The following is a 22,500-nucleotide window of genomic DNA, read 5'->3' on the forward strand; positions in this document are numbered from 1 at the left end:
GAAAATTTGCAAGTGCCTTCCTCCCTCAAGTCTGCATACATGGTAAAAAACTTTTACCTCAGAAGTCACATGGTTTGGCGGCCATCTTGGATAGAAAAATAGACCTTATCCGATTTTCACGAAACTTCACACACTTGTTCGGGTCGACGATGGAAAGCAGAATTTAAATTTATGATATCATAGGTCACAAGGTTCGGCAGCCATCTTGGATTGAAAATGAATAAATTTTAAAAATCTTCTTCTCCAGAAGGGCAAGATAGATTAAGACGAAACTTCACACATATATTCCCCATGAGGTCCTTTCTCAAGTTTGTTAATTTGTTCTTGATCGGTCACATGGTTTGGCGGCCATCTTGAAAAACCCGAAAACCTTCAAACATCTTCTTCTCCAGAAGCGCTGGCCCAATGAAGGGAGATTTCAGAACTGTATTCGGGACAGGAAGGCGATATAAGTTTGTTAATTTCGAATTGATAAGTCACATGGTTTGGCCGCCATCTTGGATTTAAGAAAAATATTAAATAATGTTTTCTCTGGAACCGCTTAACCAAACGAATCGAAAATTTGTAATTATCATCGATAGGGCAGTATGCACGCATGGTAAAAATTATGACATCACACGTCACATGGTTTGGCGGCCATCTTGGATAGAAAAACGCACCTTTAACAATTAACACGAAACTTCACGAACGTGTTCCAATACCCAGTTGGAAGCAGAATATAAATTTCTGATGTCATAGGTCACATGGTTCGTCAGCCATCTTGGATTGAAAAACAATATCTTCAAACGTCTTTTTCTCTGAAACGGCTGAACAGATCCAGGGGAAACTCCACCACTATGACCGCCTCTCCATGACGAATAAAAAGTTCTCACCCTCTTTTGAGGTACGACGCAACGTTTGGCAGCCATAGTGGATTGAAGGAAAAATATTAATTAATGTTTACTCTGGAACTACTGCATCAATAAATATGAAACAGCACCTTTATGGTGGAACGCGCATGCGGAATGAGGGTTTGAAATTTCAACGGGATCGGGCCCAGGGTTTGGCAGCCATGTTGGTTTTAAGAAAATATTAAATAATGTTTTCTCTGGAACTGCTTAACCTGGCGAAGTGAAAATTTGCACTTATCGTCTCCGATCCTGTTTGCAGATGTGGTGAAAATTATGACATCACAAGTCACATGGTTTGGCCGCCATCTTGGATTGAAGGATAAATATTAATTAATGTTTACTCTGGAACCGCTGCTTCTGTATATACGAAACTTCACATTTGAAATTGAGCCGACATGCGAAACAAAAGTTAAAAATTTCAACCTGATCGATCGCGTGGTTTGGCAGCCAGAATTATTTAATCATTTTAATCTGTTCGCCAGTAATAAGGAAATTGAACGCTTTGTGCTGCCCGGTTCGTAACTCGTCTGTTCTGCGCCGTCGCGAAGCAGGCCTGTGTTTGTATCACCATTAAATCATGTTTTCTCAGGCACCGCTTTTCCGATGAATGCGAAACTTTGCGACGATGATTTAAGTCTCATGTTGTTTCAGTTGTGTCAAAGGCGGACACGTTTGGGTACCCGGTCATCACTGCCAGCAGTTATAAAGTGGCAGTTCTAGTTATTATTATTGTAATTAACGCCAATAAAATTATTCTCTGAACTTCTTCACTGCTCTAAATAACTAGATGGTATTCATAGAATATGTACCCCACGCAGTCTTGAGAAGGACTTGGTGTGAGCCAACTCTTCTGGCGGCAAATCTGTAATTGCATCCATCTACACTTCTGAGGTAAATGTGTACAAATTATACTTTGAGAAGTCTGCTATAGAGTACATTTATAAGCTTTTACAAAGTAGCTTCTATTCTTGTTCTCGAGTGTTTTCATAACTACCAAGGCTGATAAAGACACGAGAATAGATCGCTGAAGTATAAATTGGGAGATCGTTGAAACACCAAATTATACAGCTTCTTGTTCTTATTCATTCTTTTTCACCAGCCAAGCACAATAATGGCTGAAGCTATTACAACAAGCAAAAAGCAAACATGAAGTCATCAGGAGGAACCTGGATAGGACTCGGGTTTCAACTACGACTTCTCCACCCTCAAACACATCCATGTGCAGCCAAGTGAGCCCTATTCATAAATAAATAAATAACCCAGAATCAAAAACTTAAATGAGTCTGACTGCCAGACCATGCGTCCGATCAGATTGAAATTTAATACATATTCCCGATCACTACGAGATCATAATTTTGAAGTTTCACGTCGATTGATGGTGGTGGTGGTCATATGGCAGCTTAGCTGCCGGGGTAGCTATCATTTCTTGAAGCACGACTGTGTCACTGATGCAGTGCCCCTCTACCAGAACACACACTGGAACTGGTGCTCATTTCGCTGACCTCGGAAGGATGACAGGCTGAGTCAACCTCCTGGTGTATTAATTCAGCGGCTGACGGGGCTTGAACTCAGGACCTTTTGGATCCCAAGCCGCCACCCTAACCACTGAGCCAACACCAGGCTACGTCGATTGATGCAGCAGTTGAAGAGAGAGAATTAAAAAATATATTTTCCTTTAATCCAATATGGCTGCCAAACCATGTGAACCATCATTTATTCATGAACACCCTGATATCCCCAAGGTCAGGTCAGGTATGGGAGCATGCGCCAGAGCAGCGCGTCGCTGCGTCCACTTTCCGCCGGTACTCCAGGGGCCTCCGTCTGGCCATCCCCCAGGAAGATGCCTGGCCCATCCCCATCTCCTTGAGATGCCGATCAACCACGAGGCACGTGGTCGGACCATTGGCCTCCTCCACTCAGGACACTCCCTCGCTGAGAAAATCTGGTGAGCAGGCTCAGCATCAGGAAATTGAGCCACATGTCCATACAGACGCAGCTGACGCTCACGGACTATGCAGGTAACAAATCTCATTTGAGTCTCTCTCTCAGCAACCGCTCGTTGGACACAAAGTCCGACCAGCGATAGCCGAGGATTCTCTGAAGAGACCTGGCACCAAAGCAATTAAGTCTCCGTCTCAGATCCTTGGTCAGAGTCCAAGTCTCGCATCCATAGAGCAAGACTGGAAGCACCAAGGACCTGACGACTCGGACTTTCGTCCTCCCGCACAGGTACCGGCAGCGCCACACCCCATTATCCAGTGAATCCTTGACTCCCCAGGCCCGACCCAGACGTCTATTGACCTCTGACTCACAGCCAGCAGAGACATGAATATCACTACCAAGGTAAGTGAATCTCTCCATGACCTCAACATGCTCACCACAAACAGGCACAGACAACATAGCAGCATCCAAGATGTCATTGAAAGCCTGGATCTTAGTTTTGACCCAGGAAACCCGTAATCCCAGCGGCTCCGACTCCTCATTCAGCACCTCGAGGGCCTCCAAAAGGATAGCTAAAATCTCCGCAAAGATGACTGAATCATCTGTGAAATCAAGGTCAGAGATCTTGACATTCCCAAACGATGCATCGCAGCTTGATCTCTCCGTCCTCCTCCCTAGAATCCACTCCATACAAGTGCTGAAAAGTGTGGGGGCCAGTACACACCCCTGACGAACTCCAGTAACAACTGGAAATTTGTCAGAGATGGTACCACCACATCTCACAGCACTCTCAGTACCAGAGTAGAGTTCAGACATCAGATCGATCAGTTTTGGTGGCACCCCAAGAAGACCTAGAATCCTCCAGAGGGCATCCCGATTCACTGAATCGAATGCTTTACAGAGATCAACATAGGCTGCAAGCAGCCCCTGCCGAAAGTCTCGTCTGGGTTCGGTGAGGACCCGAAGAGCAAGGATACGGTCAATCGTTGACCTCTTTGGTGTAAAGCCTGACTGCTCTGGACGCTGGTGCTCAAGCAGATGGTGGCGAACCCTATCAAGTATTATCTGAGCAAAGACCTTGCCCGGCACTGAGAGCAGCATCACCCCTCAGTAGTTGTTGCAGTCTTGGCGATCACCCTTCCATTTCCAGAGAGGGACAACAAGGTCCCTCTTCCAGTCAGTTGGGATGATGCCTGTGTTCCAGGCAGAGCACAGAACTGCATGCATCGACACGAGTGCAGCATTTCCACCAGCCTCGAGGAGTTCAGCATGGATGCCACAGATCCCTGGAGCTTTACCCCATTTCAACCGGTTCACCGCAGCCTGTGTTTCCACAAGCGAAGGTGGACCACAGTTGATTGGAGGGGCAGCAACAGGGATTGTAACACCCCTGACGTCTAACTCGACAGCTGGGGGATCAGCCTGGTACAACCGCTGAAAGTAACTGGCTCAGCAAGCCTTCACCTCGGACTCCTCTGTCAAGAGCCTACCACCCCCTGCTCTAACTGCAGTGCTCAGAGGGATGGGCTTGGATGAACCCAATGCGTGAATGATGATAACAGAGTCTAACAGCTCAGATGATAACAGAGACAGGTGATCATCCTCTCTTCGGCAAAGGACATTCCAGGCACCCACCGGAAGGGACCGCCTCAGGTTAACCCAAGGAGACCGCTGTCTGGTGGACGACACCTCAGCACCACTCCGACACACTCTCCCGCAATCTGACCCGGGAATGTTACCCCATGGTTTCCCTCCTATCATCAAAGATTGGGGGTCCCGAAGGCTTTGCCCCAATCCCATCATCCGGTGAGCTGCCCTGCGAAGGGAAGCTGCACAGGAGGTACTCCCACAGAGTGGGTTTTCAGATTTCTTTGCGTTTTTGTGTTTTGCGCAATGAAGGGTTTTACGGTAGCCAGAGTGAAAATCCTGCCACCAACCTCCTAATAAGAAGTAACCCAACTGCAGGAGGACGTCCGCAGACACAGTTGGGTACTAGATATGGATGGCCGTTGGCTCACAAGGAGCTCCTCTGCCCTTTGACAGGTTTTGTTTTTAATCCTGCTGGGTGTCATATCCAAACACCCTCCTCACCAAAAAACCTGGTGGGGGAGATGATTTTGGCGCCGACAACCTGACCATGGAACAGGTTAGTACAGGTTTACATGATACCTGTAAATGGGGGATACCAACAGCAAGTCACAGATCTAATCTGGCCTGACCTGACCTGATTCCCAAGGCTTGGAGAACATGTGTTTGAAGTTTCTCCTCGATTTTTCCAGCCATTTTGGAGAATATTTTTTTAAGTTTTAGTGTAAATCCAATCTGGCTGCCAAACCATGTGACCTGCAACATCATAGGTGGGAACTTTTTGTTCCTCATGGAAAGGCGGTCGTATCTGTGCAGTTTCACCTTGATCTGTTCAGCCGTTTCAAAGAAGATTTTTGAAGGTTTAAAAAATACAAAATGGCTGCCGCACCACATTACCTATCCATCAATTGGGACAATACTCTGTGCAGAGAATTGTTGCTGCCTAAGCAGTCTCCTTGGCTATTGGGCACAGTCCTGGATGGGTCGCCACTCCGACGCAGGATGCCAGCATGCTGTCACTCATTTTGCCGACCTCGGAAGGATTACAGGCAGTCAACCCCACCTGCTGTTAATTCAACAGATGAGGGGGATTTGAACTCAGGATCCCAAGCCCACAAACCTAACCATTGAGCCAACACCAGGCATACGTTACCTATGACATCATAATTATCATTAACACATTCTACATGAGTCGTCAAACGGATGGTGAGAATTTCGTGTTAATTCAACAAGTGGTTTCAAAGAAAAGGGAATAACAAAATGCAGACAGGTACATATTGTTACGTCTGAGGGGGGGGTATGCATTCAAAGGGTAATTAGGATGTTTAATTAGGTATGCCATGCTGTTCGAGTTGTACCAGGATCTCGATATAATAAGTAGCAATTCAGTGGTGATAAGTTGTCTAGTAAATGTCCATTTCTTTAAAGGGGAAATGATAATTGTCACGTAATTAGATAGGGAGACGGGTTAGGGTAAGTGTATATGCGTATCCCCTTTTAGTATTCCCTGTAGGCTTGCCGTGACATAACAGGACAGTGCTGCGGATGGCTCCGCCCCTTGATCACGATTGACGGAAGGCGACGGCAGAGGGCCAATAAAAGGGCTTGATTGGAAGTGACGAGGACTTGAGTATAAAAAGGTTCTGTTTGGGAAAAGAAGGGGAGGAAGGGTCATAAAAAGAAAGCGTCTGGTCGAGGCTGTTGGTCTCGGAGTGCGCTCTCTCGTTGCGCTGGTTCGTTCCTCGATTCGTCGTGTCTCGTAGCCTTGCTGTGCCTCGTGCCTCACCTCGGTTGGCTCTGGAGTTCTGCTGGCTCGGAGTATGGGACCGAACGGCGGGCGGACCTGCCTCCCTCTCCTGCTCGCATCTTGGCGCCAGAACTGGCTCCCTAGCGGCTGTGAGCGGTCTTTCGCCTACACCAGGAGGTCGACACCACCAGGAACAGCACCACGGTGGCTGGTTGGAGCTCACAGGCAGGAACCGCGGCTCTGCGCGGAAGTGCTGACGGAACCTCGGCACCACCGTGTCTCCTGCCCCTGACGAGCGCAACGCCAGTTCGTCCGGCGCCAATCCAGTGACTGTTGCGTCGACACCACGGGCAAGCCTGACCACTAGCTACTGTGTGTGTGTGTGTGTGTGTGTGTGTGTGTGTGTGTGTGTGTGTGTGTGTGTGTGTGTGTGTGTGTGTGTGTGTGTGTGTGTGTGTGTGTGTGTGTGTGTGTGTGTGTACACCTGGTGCCTTAGAGGGTTTGAGATTTGTATATCCATTGGAATTGTTTGTGTTTTCCCCACGCCCGAACCCACACCACCATCCCGTCGAATCGCCCCGGATCCCTCTTCTTGCCGAGTCTTATTATTATTTCTGGTTAGAGAAATAAACATTATTAACTCAGTGAAAAGCGACTCGTGCCACCTTCCTCGTCCCGTTTGCTTTAGAGCGATTAAAACCGCCATCTTTGGGTTATAAAAAATAAACCGCCTCCATCGTTTCGGCTCATTCTACGTTGGCGGGACTGTTCAAGTCCCGTGGACGTCACAATATGTTCTAACTATGTACGCGACCGATTGCTTAACCCCGCTTTTTGCTTGGCAAGCCTGGGCTAAAAATAAGCACCCACTCACCTTGCCAAAATTCTCCATGAAATTTTTTAAGAAGCATAGCAGGTTACTCAATAAATTTCCATGGTCACCACACGCTCAAGATCTTGATCGAAATGAGCATATTTGGGAAGAGGATCAGTGATGCATTTGTCAATACAATCCTCTTGATAGCTCTTGGATTAACATTCCTTGAGCAACTTCTAATATACCTTACCTGCAGTGGATAGCATGTACTTTCATGGCTGAGAGGAAGGCAAATAGTGGCCCATTTCACTTATTAGTGTAAGTGGTTAAGTTAAATTCTCATAAAATATATTATCCAAAGATTCATTTTGAAGGTGCTTCGACATGTTGACTCAAAACCCTTATTGGCTAATTCATGACTTACTTATATCATAAAAGACATAAGATGTGATAATAGTCAATTAATTTGATGTGAACTCCCATTGTCGGCATGATGGATCCACTGTTGCAGTGAGAAGCTACAACTGCACTCAGTAGAGCTCGACCAGGCTGAACAGTTTACGTTTTGTATCCCACTGATAGGCCGGATCTGCATCCAGACCTTAACTAAAATCGAATCGGCTTGTTCTTGTCACCTACCGAGTGCCAAATCAGGGCAATACACAGAGTTTTGTCATAATCCATCCACAACATTTTGAGATATCATACTGTTTATAGTTGTTGGTCCTCGTCACACACCCAACCTGTCCAGTAAGTTTCATCCGAATCCGTCCATAACTTTTTGAGATATCCTGCTTACAGATAAGCAAACAGACAAACAAGGGTGAAAACACAACATCCGTGCACCTTCGGCGGTGGAGTTAATGAGGAAGTGTCTTGAGGAAAGTCAGTCAACCCTGCACTCTCAGCCAAAACAGTAAAATTGTAAATTTTCCAGCATCCTGGTCCAAAAGCTCATTCATTGTGGAATGTATTGTGGGATTCTAAAATCCACAAGCAGGTCCAGCATATTGGACAGCCAGCCTGACACCCCTTTTATAAAAGTGCATGCTCCTTGGTGCAGTGGTCTCTGGCGTTCCTGCATCAGAAAGGATTTTTTTTTTGTTGCGAACCGTACCCAATGTCACACAGCTCGGAGGAAATCTTGCTTTTGCTGAACTATTCGGCCAGGCTGCAATGTGTAATGTCGGATCAGAGTATGAAAATTAGCTAATTATTTTCTTCAATCACGGACTTGTATGTAATAGCCAGACCTATCTCACAACAAAGTATCCAGAGGCAGCTTTTATTACTATTGCCTTGAAGGATACTCTGGCAATTGTATAAGCACACCTAAGGGATGCATATATCCCTTTTAAAGGCTTTCATTAGCAACCCTCAAAATTGTGCTCATTTTCTGTAACTTGGCCTTTACAAGAGTACTTTGAGCAACATAATAATTGCCAAAATATACAGCACTGAGGATAAGCAAACATAATTTAAGTGGTAACTTAAAAGGGAAACTATTTACCAGCAATGCCTGTTTGGCATAACAGTACGATAAAGTTAAAAGGATTTTCCTTTTCAGAAAGTTTCAGAGCCAAAAACATCTATTCCGATGGAAGCAGGGAACTCGCCCGATACTAGGAAAACATGACAGGCTGGAGACTACATTAGAAAGGACTTGCGTCTGTGCAATTTTACTTGACGATGACCATGGCTTCATGGTTGGGAGAAAAGTTTTTGACCACACCATGTATAAAATCTGTAAGTTGTAATGAGATGCACAGTATTTGTAAATGTTGGAGAACAGCTCCAGAAAAGTAGTCGCAGAATGGGAATCGCAGTACGAGATGACTTTTTTTTTCTTTTCTTGCTGAATTCACTTTGAAGAAGAAGAAAAAATTGCATGGCAAATTGAGTGTCATGGAAATGTAGAAACAGCAAGATTATTCAAATAGAATTAATCGTGTTGTTGGGGAATCCATAATGTTGTACCAACAGCGATTATTATAATACACGAAGACTAAGGGGTCGACTTGCTTTGCCTATCTCCTTCGGTGTGTTGCTGTCGATGCTCCATTCTGTGGTCTGACAGGCTTCATGACCACTTTCTCAATTGCCATTGACAGTTTCCAACTTTCAGCAACTTGGCTTAGGCTTTTTAAGCCCAAATCTGTAAGTTTTGGCATATATATATATATATATATATATATATATATATATATATATATATATATATATATATATATATATATATATATATATATATATATATACACTGTACATTAATGAAGATGGGCTTAAAGGATTACGGGGTTGATTAGTTATATGTAGCGTAATTTGAACGTTTAGGGTAGATGTTTTGTAAACCCCAATTTAGGCTTGCCAAGATCATGTTTCCCAGAACCTTTGTCTCTCCTCCATCCCTTTGTATTTCACTGTTAAATGTGCTCTTATCTATTCTCATTTATGTTTTTATTCAATTAATATGGTTGTCCCCTTGCACATCACTGGCCTCACGATCAACTGCTCTTGAAGCGAAGCGAACGCATGTTCTTTTGAGTCGGGGCAATCAACGAAGTGGTCAAACCAGGCGACCAATGAGTGATAGTAAAAGTCACTTTATTTATTGACTTACTTTCATAAATGAAGGCACCATTGTGTGTAGTGCGCGCGTGCGCACGCACGCACACATACACACATACACACACGAGATGAAATGTGTCTCCCAATTACCCTCTAGCTGCTCGACATACACAGATGATGCACACCTCATATCAAAGGTTTTGATAGCGGAGTGTCATGGGAATGTTCTGAAGTTTTTGTTTTTCATGGACTTCAGCTGATAGACTAGATTTCTAGAGACGCGAAAAATAATCAGCCATGGATATTAGCTGTTGTGGATCGTAAGCATCTGACGAATGCCAAACATTACAAATTCAGCACAGTATTGCTGTAGTCTCAATGCCATAATCGAGTCTTGTAGAAGAGCTATATGACAAAGAGTAGAAGGGTGGAAGGTTAATGCATTCACAGTGGGAGGGGAATAGGTGGACATGTAAATATTGAAAGTAATTTGAAGGACAGGGTTACTGATAGTCGGAAAGGTTGTGGATCGCTATAATATGAGACATAATAAAAGATGTCGGTCGGTTGCCTCATGAAAGGCCGAGAAGGAAGATGGAGAATTGAGCAACAAAATGAAAATTTTACATACCGGGGAACAGAGGAGAGGAGATGCGAATGAAGTTTGTGATTTGTGTTCTAATCACTCTATTATGGTAATATTTGTTCGTGTCCTAATGCATTTGTCCTGTTATCATATAAACCCATACACATCCTTGGGTACTTTTCAATTAATCGCACACCAAATTGATGCAACAAGGTATTAAATGTCTGTGGAACTATTGATGATCGTGCTGGTTTGTGTGAACAAGTTAACAGACAATTTTAGACATTCAGGAGGGAAATTCCCGTCGTCATTTCACAGTCCCAATCTTCGTGATGTCAAAGCAATCACCGATAACCCAAGTAAGAGATATTAATACACCCCAAGCGATGAATCGCATCTCAAGGCTGAGATATGAAAACATTATGTTGGACTATGCATCGGCATAACACTTTGACGGAATGTTGCCGTGGAACCTGGCATTCGACAATCCTGCACTCAAACCTCCCACCGTGTGATGAATAGAATCAAGCGCTCATTCTCCCATTTATTTTTTACCACATACTGTTTGAAATATACGTCTGATAAAGCAATTTGTTAGTTGCACTAAAATGAGAAAAAAAAAATTGTCCTTTTCTTTCGTAGACGCTGTTTGCTTCATGTCGCATTTTTGCTCTTCATATGCGTATCGTTTCTCGATGCAGCTTGTTTTGTCTGACTCCTTGTCTTTTTCATTTTTTTTTTCCCTGCACTTTTCCCCTTGCTTGTTTCTGGCAGTGCAAGGGGTTCATTTGGTGTGGTTGTGATGAGCACTGTGTCGTATTTCATCGATATCGTGCGAATTAACCCACTCCTTTCTCCTGGCCATTTCTTGTTGAAAGCAATGTAATGTTACAATTATGTCTTCCTTATAATATTCTAGTGTTTCCTTGAATGAATAATGAATTTGACAAAGAACCGACTTACTTGAGGTCATGGCAACTGCTGAAGTAGCTTTTTAGGTTTTACCTGGTGTTTTCTTGACACTAATATTGTCGTCTTTTGGTCTTTGACAATCTGTTATTTTCATGCAAATCTTGTCTAAAAAGGATAATTAAAAGAGAAACTAGAAGGGCACTTGGGAGAGCGCATACCTCCGCCATGTCATGCCTGATCCACGAGAACATATCGGGCCAAATATATTTTTTAAATATCATGCGAAACAGTATGATGTCAGTTTTGGCGCTATCAATGGTGAAGAATCACTTTTAAAATTAAACAATTCTCGTATACAGATCCAGATTTGGATCTTCACCAAAGTCAAATCAATTCGTCCTTGTCACACACCCAACATGTCCACCAAGTTTCGTCCGAATCCGTCCGCAATTTTTGAGACATCGTGCTATACATCGTTTTTGACCCTATACTATCTCTCAAGGGTGGAGAATCACTTAAAAATTTTAGTAGTTGGTTCCGGATCCGGATCTTCACCGAAATCTAATCGGTTCGTCCTCACACACCGAACCTGTCCACAAAATTTCATCCGGATCCGTCCACAACTGTTTTTAGATATCCTGCACACAAACAAACAAACAGACCGAAAGGGGTGAAAACATAACCTCCTTCACCTTCGGTGGTGATTAAAAAAAATCCATATGTATATATACACTGAATCGTGCTTTTATTCTCACAGTGTATAAATTACATATTAATTGTATATGTATGCACATAACATGGGCTGACAGGATGGCCTAGAGGTATGCACACTCACCTCTTCGCTCTCTCTCCTGGGTTTGAATCCCGACACAGCTATGAACTGTCATCCTGGTGTTTCACAGGCAGGGTGATTCATCAATGTGTGTGCCGTCCCTCAGATGGACATTAAACTGGACGTCCCATCTGCCAGCATTCGTTGGTGGATGTTAAACATCCCACGGTGTCGTTCGTGAAGAGTAGGCGAGCTATCGCCGGGCCCACGAACAAATTCCAAATTCGTGCCCTATCTTTAGTCGAACGTCAGCCTTGCCCAGCTGGTTCGTGAAAGAGTTGGGCCAAGCTTCCTCCGGCCAACACCGTATGTGGGAATAATTGTGGCCGTTCAAGAAAGAGGAAGAATAATGTATGCATGTAACTTAGACTGCAGCAATTTTTTTATAACGTCACTATTTTGAAATTTCCTGACTTCTTTTCAGAGTGGTAGATTTTTTTTCAGTTGAAAGATTTACATGTGGGTTTATGATATCTAATTTATACAAATGAGCTGTGGCAATCAATTTCTGGCACCATTTCCTCGAAATTAAAAGATTTGCTGAAGCTGAGAGGCCACTGATGATTGTTTCTTTTGATGTAAACGCATGATGAAGTGGCACGCTCCTGATCTCTGCTTGGAACGATGTTCAGAAGTATTCTTCGTTCTTCAAAGCTTCTTTTTTTCTTTCTTTCTTTTCTTACACCTTTCATTGTCATTTAATTTGATTCTCGGCAAGCATACAGCAAAAAGTCACACGGTGACAGATGAGGAGACTTATCAAGAGTGACTGAGAACTGTCACGTCATGCTTTGCCAAAACGAATGCACTAATTGGACATTATGCATTTCCATGCAAATTAAAGCAATCCCTCTGGTCTGATGTTATCTGACCTTTGATCTTAGCAATTGCAGACACATACCTCTGTCGTATTAATTGTCCTGAAACTTTTCACTCAAGACACAAATGGGATGCGTGCGTTTGTATATGCGCACGCACACACACACACACACACACACACACACACACACACACACACACACACACACACACACACACACACACACACACACACACACACACACACACACACACACACACACACACTGAACTGTGAAGTGATAGCTTGATTTTTTTTTTACCAAGTATTCTTTAATATGCCTCTGTATGTGAAACAAACTTGAGTATTATATCGTTGTCGATGTGGTGAGCTCACTGCTCACCTTTGTGTTTCTGTCTTTCTCTTGGCCGTTCACGCTGTCATTTTGCAAGGATTGTGCAAGTCTTGTCTTCACTGATTTTGCTTTCGTTTGCTTACATAGTGTGAGCCAGCAGGGTGACACTCAAGAGTCATTCAAAAACACTGCGATTGATTCTCACTGTTTTCATAGGTTTCCATAGCTCCGTAGTCTTATGGTTAGTACAATCATTTATGAGAATGTGTAAATCGAGGATAGGCCACTCGAGTGATATTTGGCTACCCTGCTGGCTACGGCGATGCTTGCTTATGCTGGAGAAGGCTTGGTACTGAAACAACAGTCATAGACTGATTGTTGATGTCAGGTCTGCAATCCCATTTCACATTGCATCGTTGGTGAAGGTGCTTTTGACACTGGCTTATACTTATTTATACATTTAATTGTCTTTACCTGTATCCCTCACTACCTCTTCGTCCTCTTTCATGTCTGATTAACCTTCTGCTTTGTCTGCCTTTTCCCCAAACTGGCAACCTAGGGCTGGAACAGAAAGGTAAATTATTTGTGGCCTTCATCATTTTTTTCCCCCTTTTTCCCATTTCTATCCCACTGACCATCTATGCTGTTTCCCATCTGTCACATGCTTTTTCCACTCCCAGAAATCAGACACTGTGCCATACTGACCATTAAACCACATGCTCATAGGTTTTGGTGATTGATCGTCTATTATCATATATATATATATATATATATATATATATATATATATATATATATATATATATATATATATATATATATATATATATATATATGCATCTTTGTATCCTGCTTGTCTTTTTTTTTCTTTTCCTTGCAACTCGTGTATTTTTTGTTTGTCATTTGATGTTATTTTACGCTATTGTTTCTGTCTTTTCACATGTTGCTTTTACTTTTAGTTTAACAACTGGACCAGGAAGATTGCGGGAATGAAGAGGGTGGATAGAATGAGGATAGATGAACTGAGGGAGTAAATTGGTGTGCAGATGAGCTTGACGGGGAGATTGGTCAAATGCCGGCTGAGATTGGCTGGACACTTAACGCAGACGTGGGAAGAGAGGATGGCAAAGAGAGCGGATATATTGAGGGAGCAAGGTAGGAGGAAAAGAGGGAGACCACGGTTGAGATGGGAGAATTGTGTGAGGAGGCATATCCGTAAGTTAGGGGTGGTTGGAGAGTGGAGGGAGTTGGCTGAGGACAGAATAAGGTGGAGGAGTATCATGGTCAAGGCAGGGCAGAAGCTTGTTGCCATCGGACTTCATTCCTTATAAAGGGAAGAGGAGGAGAATAACTTTGATCTTTGTTTCACCAAAAGTCCTGAGGCACCTGTTTTCAGTTGTGAGAATGTCCTGCACTCATGATTTAGATCACCATGAGTTTCATCAACAGGCACTGTGAAATTAGTCAAGGGATCATCACATCTTGCAGAACATTGTTCCAGAGTAAGGAGTTAATGGAGTTACAAGGAGGAATAATGATAGTCTGATACAGGGGCCACTTCCAATAAAATTCTAACTGAAGAAGAAAGTTGTTCAGGATGGGATGTTGCCCAAAATAGGACCGAAATGTTTTTTAACATTCACCGCAATTGGAAAAAAAATTGAAAGTATTAAACTTAAAACTAGAACTGCATTCGTTGGAGCGCATACCGTCCTCTGCCAGGCTGAACAGTTTATTGTTGTAGCCCGCCAATAAGCCATAATAAAAAAGTAAGTTTTTGAGATATCAGGCTCACAGACAGACAGACAACCAGGGGTGAAAACATAACCTCCGGCCACCTGAGATGGCAGAGTTAACGATAGCAAATTCTAAAGTTTAATACTTTTAAATTTATTGCATTTGCAGTGGTTCTTAAAGGAAAATATCAGTGTACCCCTATCTTGCATGTCATTCTTTCTTTCATAACTTTCACCAAACCATTCCCAAATCAACCAGAGGGAATGTCAACTCGGAGGATACACTGGAGGCAACACCAACCCTGACCATAATCATTGATAATGATGGCAATCCAGAAGAGAACCCCACATTCGATTGTTCATGACATCAAACAACTATGATGTGCTCAAAATGGTCAGGCAATCGAGATGTGACATATATATGAAGCACAAGTGAAGTTCTTCAAAACCATGAGATCAATGGAATACCATGGAAGAGCAGGTTTCACATAAGCTTTTCATGAGTGTGAGAATGCACATCGTTGCAATGTGTGTATCTTAGGGCCTCAAGATCTGGAGAAAGTTTTCCTGGAGCAACACGTTTAGGTCTGCATTGTCAGTTCTTCAGCAGGATCTGTAGAATGTGGTGGAATGCATTTCCCCCCCCCCTCTTTTTCGATCGGGGGATTTGGAACAGCACTGCATTTTATAGGTTCATCTTCAAGAATTACCATGTCAATTTTGGATTGTCTATAAACCCAGCTGGCTCATTAATGACCTCCAGGAGAGGGAAATCTCTCTGTACCTGGGCTGGTTGATATGTGATGCCATTTGACACTTTGTGGTTGACTCAATGCCCACAGGACAATTTGGGATGGCCATTGAAATGGTTGTTGTGAAAAGGGAAGAACTGTTAAAAATCCCTTTAGATGAATATGAAATACAAGCTGGTAGGCAACATGGGTGGTCGCTACATAATTGCATACGAGTCATAGTTTTTGACGGATCGGGCTGAAAATTGTTGACAATGAGGTTGATTATAGTGCGCATAAAAGCCTGGAAGCCGATTTTTGATTTTCGAAAAAATATATATATATAAATATTGTTCAGATTTTTTTTCAAAAATTTCAAAGTCCCGTTGCTAAGCAACGGGGGCGTCCATAGCAACGGTGCTCAAAAGCATACAACGAGATCCTGGTATGAACCTACCTGTCAAGTTTCATCAAAATCGGTTGACTCCTCTGGCCTCCAGAGCTGTCTATTACATACAAACAAACATGCATACATACAAACATCCAGACAGACGGAAAACCTGAGAATAAGGGTAGTCTCGCGACCACCCAATGTATCGATTTCACAACAACAACCACACAATCTGAAAGAACTAGGGAACAAACTGTGTGAATAATGGTGAAGTAGCCCACCTCCAATCTTCCCAAAACGAGTCGCAGATGTGAGAGTAATAAAATCCAGTATTTGAGGAGGCACAACAAGGTATTAAAATCTCATACACTTTCACTTGTTGTGCAATCTCAATACATTGTGTCCCATGACTTTTAATATCTGTCTCTCTCTGTCTCTCTCTGTCTCTCTCTGTCTCTCTCTATATCTCTACATCTCTACATCTCTCTATCTCTATATCTATCTCTCTCTATCTCTCTCTGTCTCTCTATATCTCTATATCTCTATATCTCTATCTCTATCTCTATCTCTCTCTCTATATATCTCTATATATATCTATATATCTCCTCTCTCTCTCTCTCTCTCTCTCTCTCTCTCTCTCTCTCTCTCTCTCTCTCTCTCTCTCTCTCTCTCTCTCTCTCTCTCTCTCTCTGTCTCTCTCTCTGTCTCTCTGTCTCTCTGTCTCTCTGTCTCTCTGTCTCTCTGTCTCTCTGTCTCTCTCTCTGTCTCTCGATCTCTCTCCCCATCCTTCAATCCATATCGCTCTTACACTGTAACTGCCTTATTCTCTTCTATCAGAAGGAAATAATACTAGTTTCCATTTTAATCTCCTAAAAGTCCAGCCATCATTACTCACAAGGCTTGAATGAACTCGCTTTACCATTCCAGTATCCTTGGAACATCATTTCCCTGCAAGAACACGATGTTAACTCGGTTATAGAAAGCCATTTTTCTGAAATGAAACTTCACAAATTTTCTTCCTATCCCGTTAGCCAAATTCATTTGGAAGCTCTTCTAATATTTTGAGAGTTTTGAATTTAATGGAGTAATATACAGCAACCACTTTGAAGATCGGAATGTCAAAGCCAACCTTTGCTGCCTCTTTGTCATTTTGCTGTGGATGGCTCATGAGATACAGCCTCCCAATTTTGGCTGTTTTTCTTGCCAGAAATTTTCCACCCATAATATTTTGCTTCATTAATTCACTGCTGTGGTTGATTGGCAGGCTACACTTGCTTGCATTTTTTGATGTCAGCATTTATTGCAATTTGGCTTTTCATCTGCCTTTAATTCCTGCTTCGAAACATCGTGAACATGATGTTTTTGTTCATTATTTTTGTTGTTTATTATCTGTTTATAGCTCTCTTGCTGTGTGTGTGTGTGTGTGTGTGTGTGTGTGTGTGTGTGTGTGTGTGTGTGTGTGTGTGTGTGTGTGTGTGTGTGTGTGTGTGTGTGTGTGTGTGTGTGTGTGTGTGTGTGTGTGTGTGTTATTATTTATGTATTATTGTATGCATTGAAGCAAAGGAAGGTGAGACTGTGATTGGATAGACAAAATATGTTGCAACAGAAGTGCACATAGCTATTGTCCCCCATTCCATTCCTTCTCTTTCTCTTGCAGTCTTCATGTGTCCGGGCACACTAAAGTCCGTTTCCCAGGCTTTGCACCTTTTTGAGGCCGAACAACAGGCTGGGGCATGGTGCAAGGACCCTTTGCAAGTTGTGGATAAAGTGTACTACATGCCCTGGACACCGTACCGTACAGACAGCATCACTGAGTTTGCTTCATTGGAGGACTTTATCGCAGGCCGCCCAGCCACCACGTACAAGCTTCCTCACCGGGTGGACGGAACGGGCTTTGTTGTGTACGATGGTGCAGCTTTCTTCAACAAGGAGCGCACACGGAATGTTGTGAAGTTTGATCTTCGAACGCGTGTTAAGAGCGGTGAAGCCATCATCCCTGGTGCAAACTACCATGACACCTCTCCATATCGCTGGGGAGGGAAGTCCGATCTGGATCTCGCTGTGGACGAGAATGGACTTTGGGTTGTGTATGCCACGGAACAGAACAATGGGCGCTTGGTTGTTTCAAGGTTAAACCCATATACATTAAGGATCGAAGGAACGTGGGAAACCGCCTATGACAAGCGTTCTGCCTCAAATGCCTTCATGGCTTGTGGTGTGCTCTATGTCCTGCGCTCTGTGTATGAAGACGATGACAGCGAAGCAGCTGGTAACCGCATAGAATACGCTTACAACACAAATCGAAATCGAGACCAGTGGCTTGGTGTGTCATTCCCGAATCCTTACCAATATGTGGCATCCGCTGCTTACAATCCGAGGGATAACTCTCTCTACGTGTGGAACAACTACCATGTACTACGCTATTCACTAGATTTTGGACCTCCGGATCCTGCTTTGGGTAAGTATCTGCAGGAAGCCGTGTTTGTTTGAATACTTATTAATGAAGTTTGTTTGCCTAAATTTAGCAATTTGGTAGAAAATTTTATGTATGTATCAGGTATTTTAGTCTGCTTTGTTGCTTTAGGTTTTCCGCTCATTTCAGAGTTATTTTTAGATCCTCATGGAGGATCTCTAAGTCTTACTCACGTTGTTGTTCTTGTGGACTTTTTTGTTTCACAGCCTACAGTTTTCATTGAAACTTCCTGAAACTTGGCATATATATGTAAAAATACCCTGCACAGACAGTAACCATCTCCGATTTAGAAAATTCCTCCGAAAAAAAAGTTATGACGTCAAAATATCTCCGCTAATGGAAATCGCCTAAAAAATTATCTCCGAAACTAGGCAAGCTTTTTGAATTCTGTTTGCGGGAATCGAACAGGGCATTAGCAGAGATGAATTACCACACATATGATACATCACTATGACGTCATATCAATTTTTATGACGTCATTCCTGTTTTTTGACATTTTTGTGTTTCACAACCCAGAGTTTTCATCGGATCTTCGTGAAACTTGCCATGTATATGCAGAAAGCCCACGCACAGGCAGTAACCATCTCCGGTTTTGGAAATCCTTCCTAGAAAAAAGTTGACGTTATAATATCGCCGCTAATGGAAATCGCCTACACCATTATCTCCGAAACTAGGCAAGCTGTTTGAATTTTGTTTGCAGGAATCAAGCCGGGCAATAGCACAGATAATTTATCGCAAACATGATACATCACAATGATGTCATAATCGTTTTTATGACGTCATCATGAAGAGGACGAGGATCTTAGCTCATTCGAGCTTGTTAATTGACTTTAGGCTGTTTGGAAGATATATTTCTTCCTGAGCTTTCTTTACAGTTTTATAGACCGGTGATTTGTGTCATGGTTGGGAACTGTTGCCATCACCATCAATGAATTCAGTGCTTGTGGGCTGTGGAGTCCACTACAGTATTGCAGGAGGGCAGATGTAAAACTAAAAATTATTTTTGCCACATTGAAAAATCATTTTCAACAGAAGTAATCATGAAAGAAATCTTAAACTCAAAAAAAGCTGCAAAATAATGTCGCTGTGTGTACGTTTGAAAAGTGGTAAACAATAAGGATGTTAAAGCATGATCAAATGAACTAATGGTATTGGTTGAGCTTATTTTGGTCCAAAGTGTCTTTTTTAACTGAGCTGGCCAGAACACCCAGCTGGCATTCCTGTAGGCACAGTTGCTGTGCCGATAACTTCAACCATCTGCTTTGGCTTTAAACCACTAAGTCGATTGTTCCGGTAGCTCTATCTGTCGTGGTGATAGAGGAGAGCAGAGAGTGAGAGAGCAAGGGAGTGAAGTGAGGAAAAGGGGCAAGGAGAAAAATAGGTGGAGGGGGTTCAAAGGGGCAGTGGGATCAGAAAGAGGAGAACGGGAAGGACGAGCACAGCTGCAGGAAGCAAAGGGAGTCATTGGGGGTAAAATCAGAAAGGGTAGAGAGGAATCACAAGAGTTGGTGAAGGAAGGGAGTTGGAATTTGAACCCTCGACCTTCAGGTTCCCAGGAGTATTGCCTTGCGCCCATGCATCATGTGTGCTGTGCCTGATTATACAGGGAAACCAAGACAGAAACATGTGCTATGACAGGTAGGCAGGTGTGCAACAACAGAGTGAAGCAGAACACGGTGGAGAGATACAGATGAACTGACCACTATTTGTTGGAAGTTTGCATATAATTGTCTGTGTCGGAGTGGCGACCCGTCCAGGAGTGTGCCCAATAGCCCAGGAGACTTCTTAGGCAGCACCGACGCTCTGAACAGAGTATGGTCCCAATGGATGGATATAATTGTCAACCACATAAAATGATGACTGTTTTCATGAATTCCTGTCAGAATGCAGCACACCAGCTGCAGAAGTGGGGGGTAGTTAGTAGGCATAAAGATGTAGGTTTGGAAGAACAAAGTAGCTCGAGAAAATTGAAAGTCTGTGCTCCAGTTCATGCCAACTATCTATGCTGGCATCTGTGATCCTGGCAGGGGAGTTTCCCACTCAGGATTCAAACATCTGGTACTCCGTTGGAGATTTCAATGCTTGGGATGAAGAAGGTAATGTCAGATGCCTCTTGTCTTTTCTTTGTATTTAATTTATTTTATTCCATTTTTTTTCAGGCTTCAACAGTGTTTCTTTCCCATATTTGAGAGAACGCCTGAAGAAGTGGTGGAAATGTTTGAGGGAGGCAAGTGAAGACAGTTAATAATTGAGAAATTGTGGTGAGGGTCCAGTTTACACTGATAGGAATCATTAGCCCATCCTCCACTCCCCCCCCACGCAGTGGAGACAGGGTTTTGCGGTCGTGTGTGTGTGTGTGTGTGTGTGTGTGTGTGTGTGTGTGTGTGTGTGTGTGTGTGTGTGTGTGTGTGTGTGTGTGTGTGTGTGTGTGTGTGTGTGTGTGTGTGTGTGTGTGTGTGTGTGTGTGTAGGTGTAGGTACTAAGTAATATTTCTTTTTTTCCATTTGAGCTTTTGACATCAAATTTTCAACAAACCATTATTATGAGAATATGGAGAAAACTGATTAATAAATTGGATCAAAATGTGAAAGGGTTAAGTCATAGTGAGTATAAATAGACCTTATCAGCCCGTCCACAGCGCATCAAGCATGAGACGCCCCGTTTCGTTAATCGCTTCCATGGTCTTTATTCATTTACCATTGAGCTTCGGTGTGTCTGTCCAGACCGAAACATTTTTACCAATTGAGCCATCAAATGCTCAACAAACCTTTATTATGAGAATACGGAGACCACAAATTAATAAAATGTATAATTTTTAACTGTCGTTTTCGTCGAGTTTAGTTTGAGTACAAAGCGGGTGCGGACGGGCTTTGCATTTTGAGATTCTTTCTAGTTTTAACAATTGCAATGCAAATTTCAACACATCATATTGCCCTTTGCCCTGGCATTTCAAGTCCTTGCCTGACATAAATTATATTTAAACCTTCATTGTAAAAATATGCATCCAACTTAGCTTACATACTACCGGATCTTTGGCACTGATGAAAAAACTAGTTATAAGTTGCGTAGCCTTTTCCAGAAACATCCATTCCCACAACCCCGAGCAGATTATATTAAGTTGCGGTTCATGCATCTTGCTTGCATACTCGTTCATCAAGAGGTCGCTCCATTGTCAAATTGTCAGAATTGAGCCTTTGTGTTCAGAGAAAAACTTTATGCAGTTTGCTTGTGCCTTTCAAGTTTAATAACCTGTGACATGCATAGGCTTGTAGACTTTTGTTGCTCACCCCCACCCCATACACGAGGGTGGCCCTGGGATAACTGACCAGTGATTGGCCAAATTTGAAACCATCTGTGGGGAAAATGTAACTCCCGAAGCTTTTGTCAGGACATCCTATTTTCTAACCGATTGATGATGGTAAGAGAAAAGTGCCCTACTCTCGCAATTTACAGTTTTAATCACAGGAATGATGGTAATAATATTACAAGCACAGCAATAGACGATAATTTACGAACGACACCAAAAATAGATGATGAGCCCACAAACCGTGATGAAGCTCCAATGAGACAACGCACAACATGTACTTAAGTTATCCTGTAATGACTGCCACGCACCTGTACAACAAAGAGTTTGGTGGGATTATGGGATATGAAAATATATGAAGGAACCTTCAACGCACCTGTACAACAAAGAGTTTGGTGGGATTATGGGATATGAAAATATATGAAGGAACCTTCAAGTTTGGACAGGAAAAACAAGATCACCTCACATGGAGGGGGTGGGGGGAGTTAAATATGGTGTGGGGAGGGGGGAGGTATGGCATCATAGCTTCTAGCTCTCTTCAATGCTGGTGAACAAATATAGTGTATGGGGAAACAGAACAAGCATCGCAGCTTTGTAATGCCAGATTACAGCAGCCTTCGCTCTCCCGTACCCTTGTGGCATCCAGCCCGTTCTGTTCTCCAAAAGCCATCGCACAGCTCAACCTCCTGCTGGATCGTTGAAGTTCACTCTCCGACTGTCCACCGAGCTCACCGAGATAAAACATTGACTGCCAACCCGCTAACTGCAGAATGCGTATGCTCATTCGCATGGAGTTTTCTCTGACCTTTGTGAATAGCCCACACCAATGCT

The 22,500-nt window shown here is 43.1% G+C and overlaps 1 protein-coding gene across 42 annotated transcripts in view; it reads left to right on the forward strand.

Moving 5' to 3' along the window:
* Positions 1 to 22,500, forward strand: part of LOC147016897 (adhesion G protein-coupled receptor L2-like) — a 619,880-nt gene that overhangs the window by 272,138 nt on the left and 325,242 nt on the right. For all 42 annotated transcript variants that reach the window (XM_085846063.1, XM_085846064.1, XM_085846061.1 and 39 more), the window contains one exon: positions 17,550 to 18,350. In XM_085846063.1, the coding sequence (XP_085702189.1) occupies positions 17,550 to 18,350 (801 nt within the window). The remainder of the gene's footprint in view (positions 1 to 17,549; positions 18,351 to 22,500) is intronic.

This window comes from Eptatretus burgeri, chromosome 11 (assembly GCF_056783735.1).
Source record: "Eptatretus burgeri isolate ZD-2024b chromosome 11, Ebu_testis_v1, whole genome shotgun sequence".
Lineage (NCBI taxonomy): Eukaryota > Metazoa > Chordata > Myxini > Myxiniformes > Myxinidae > Eptatretus > Eptatretus burgeri.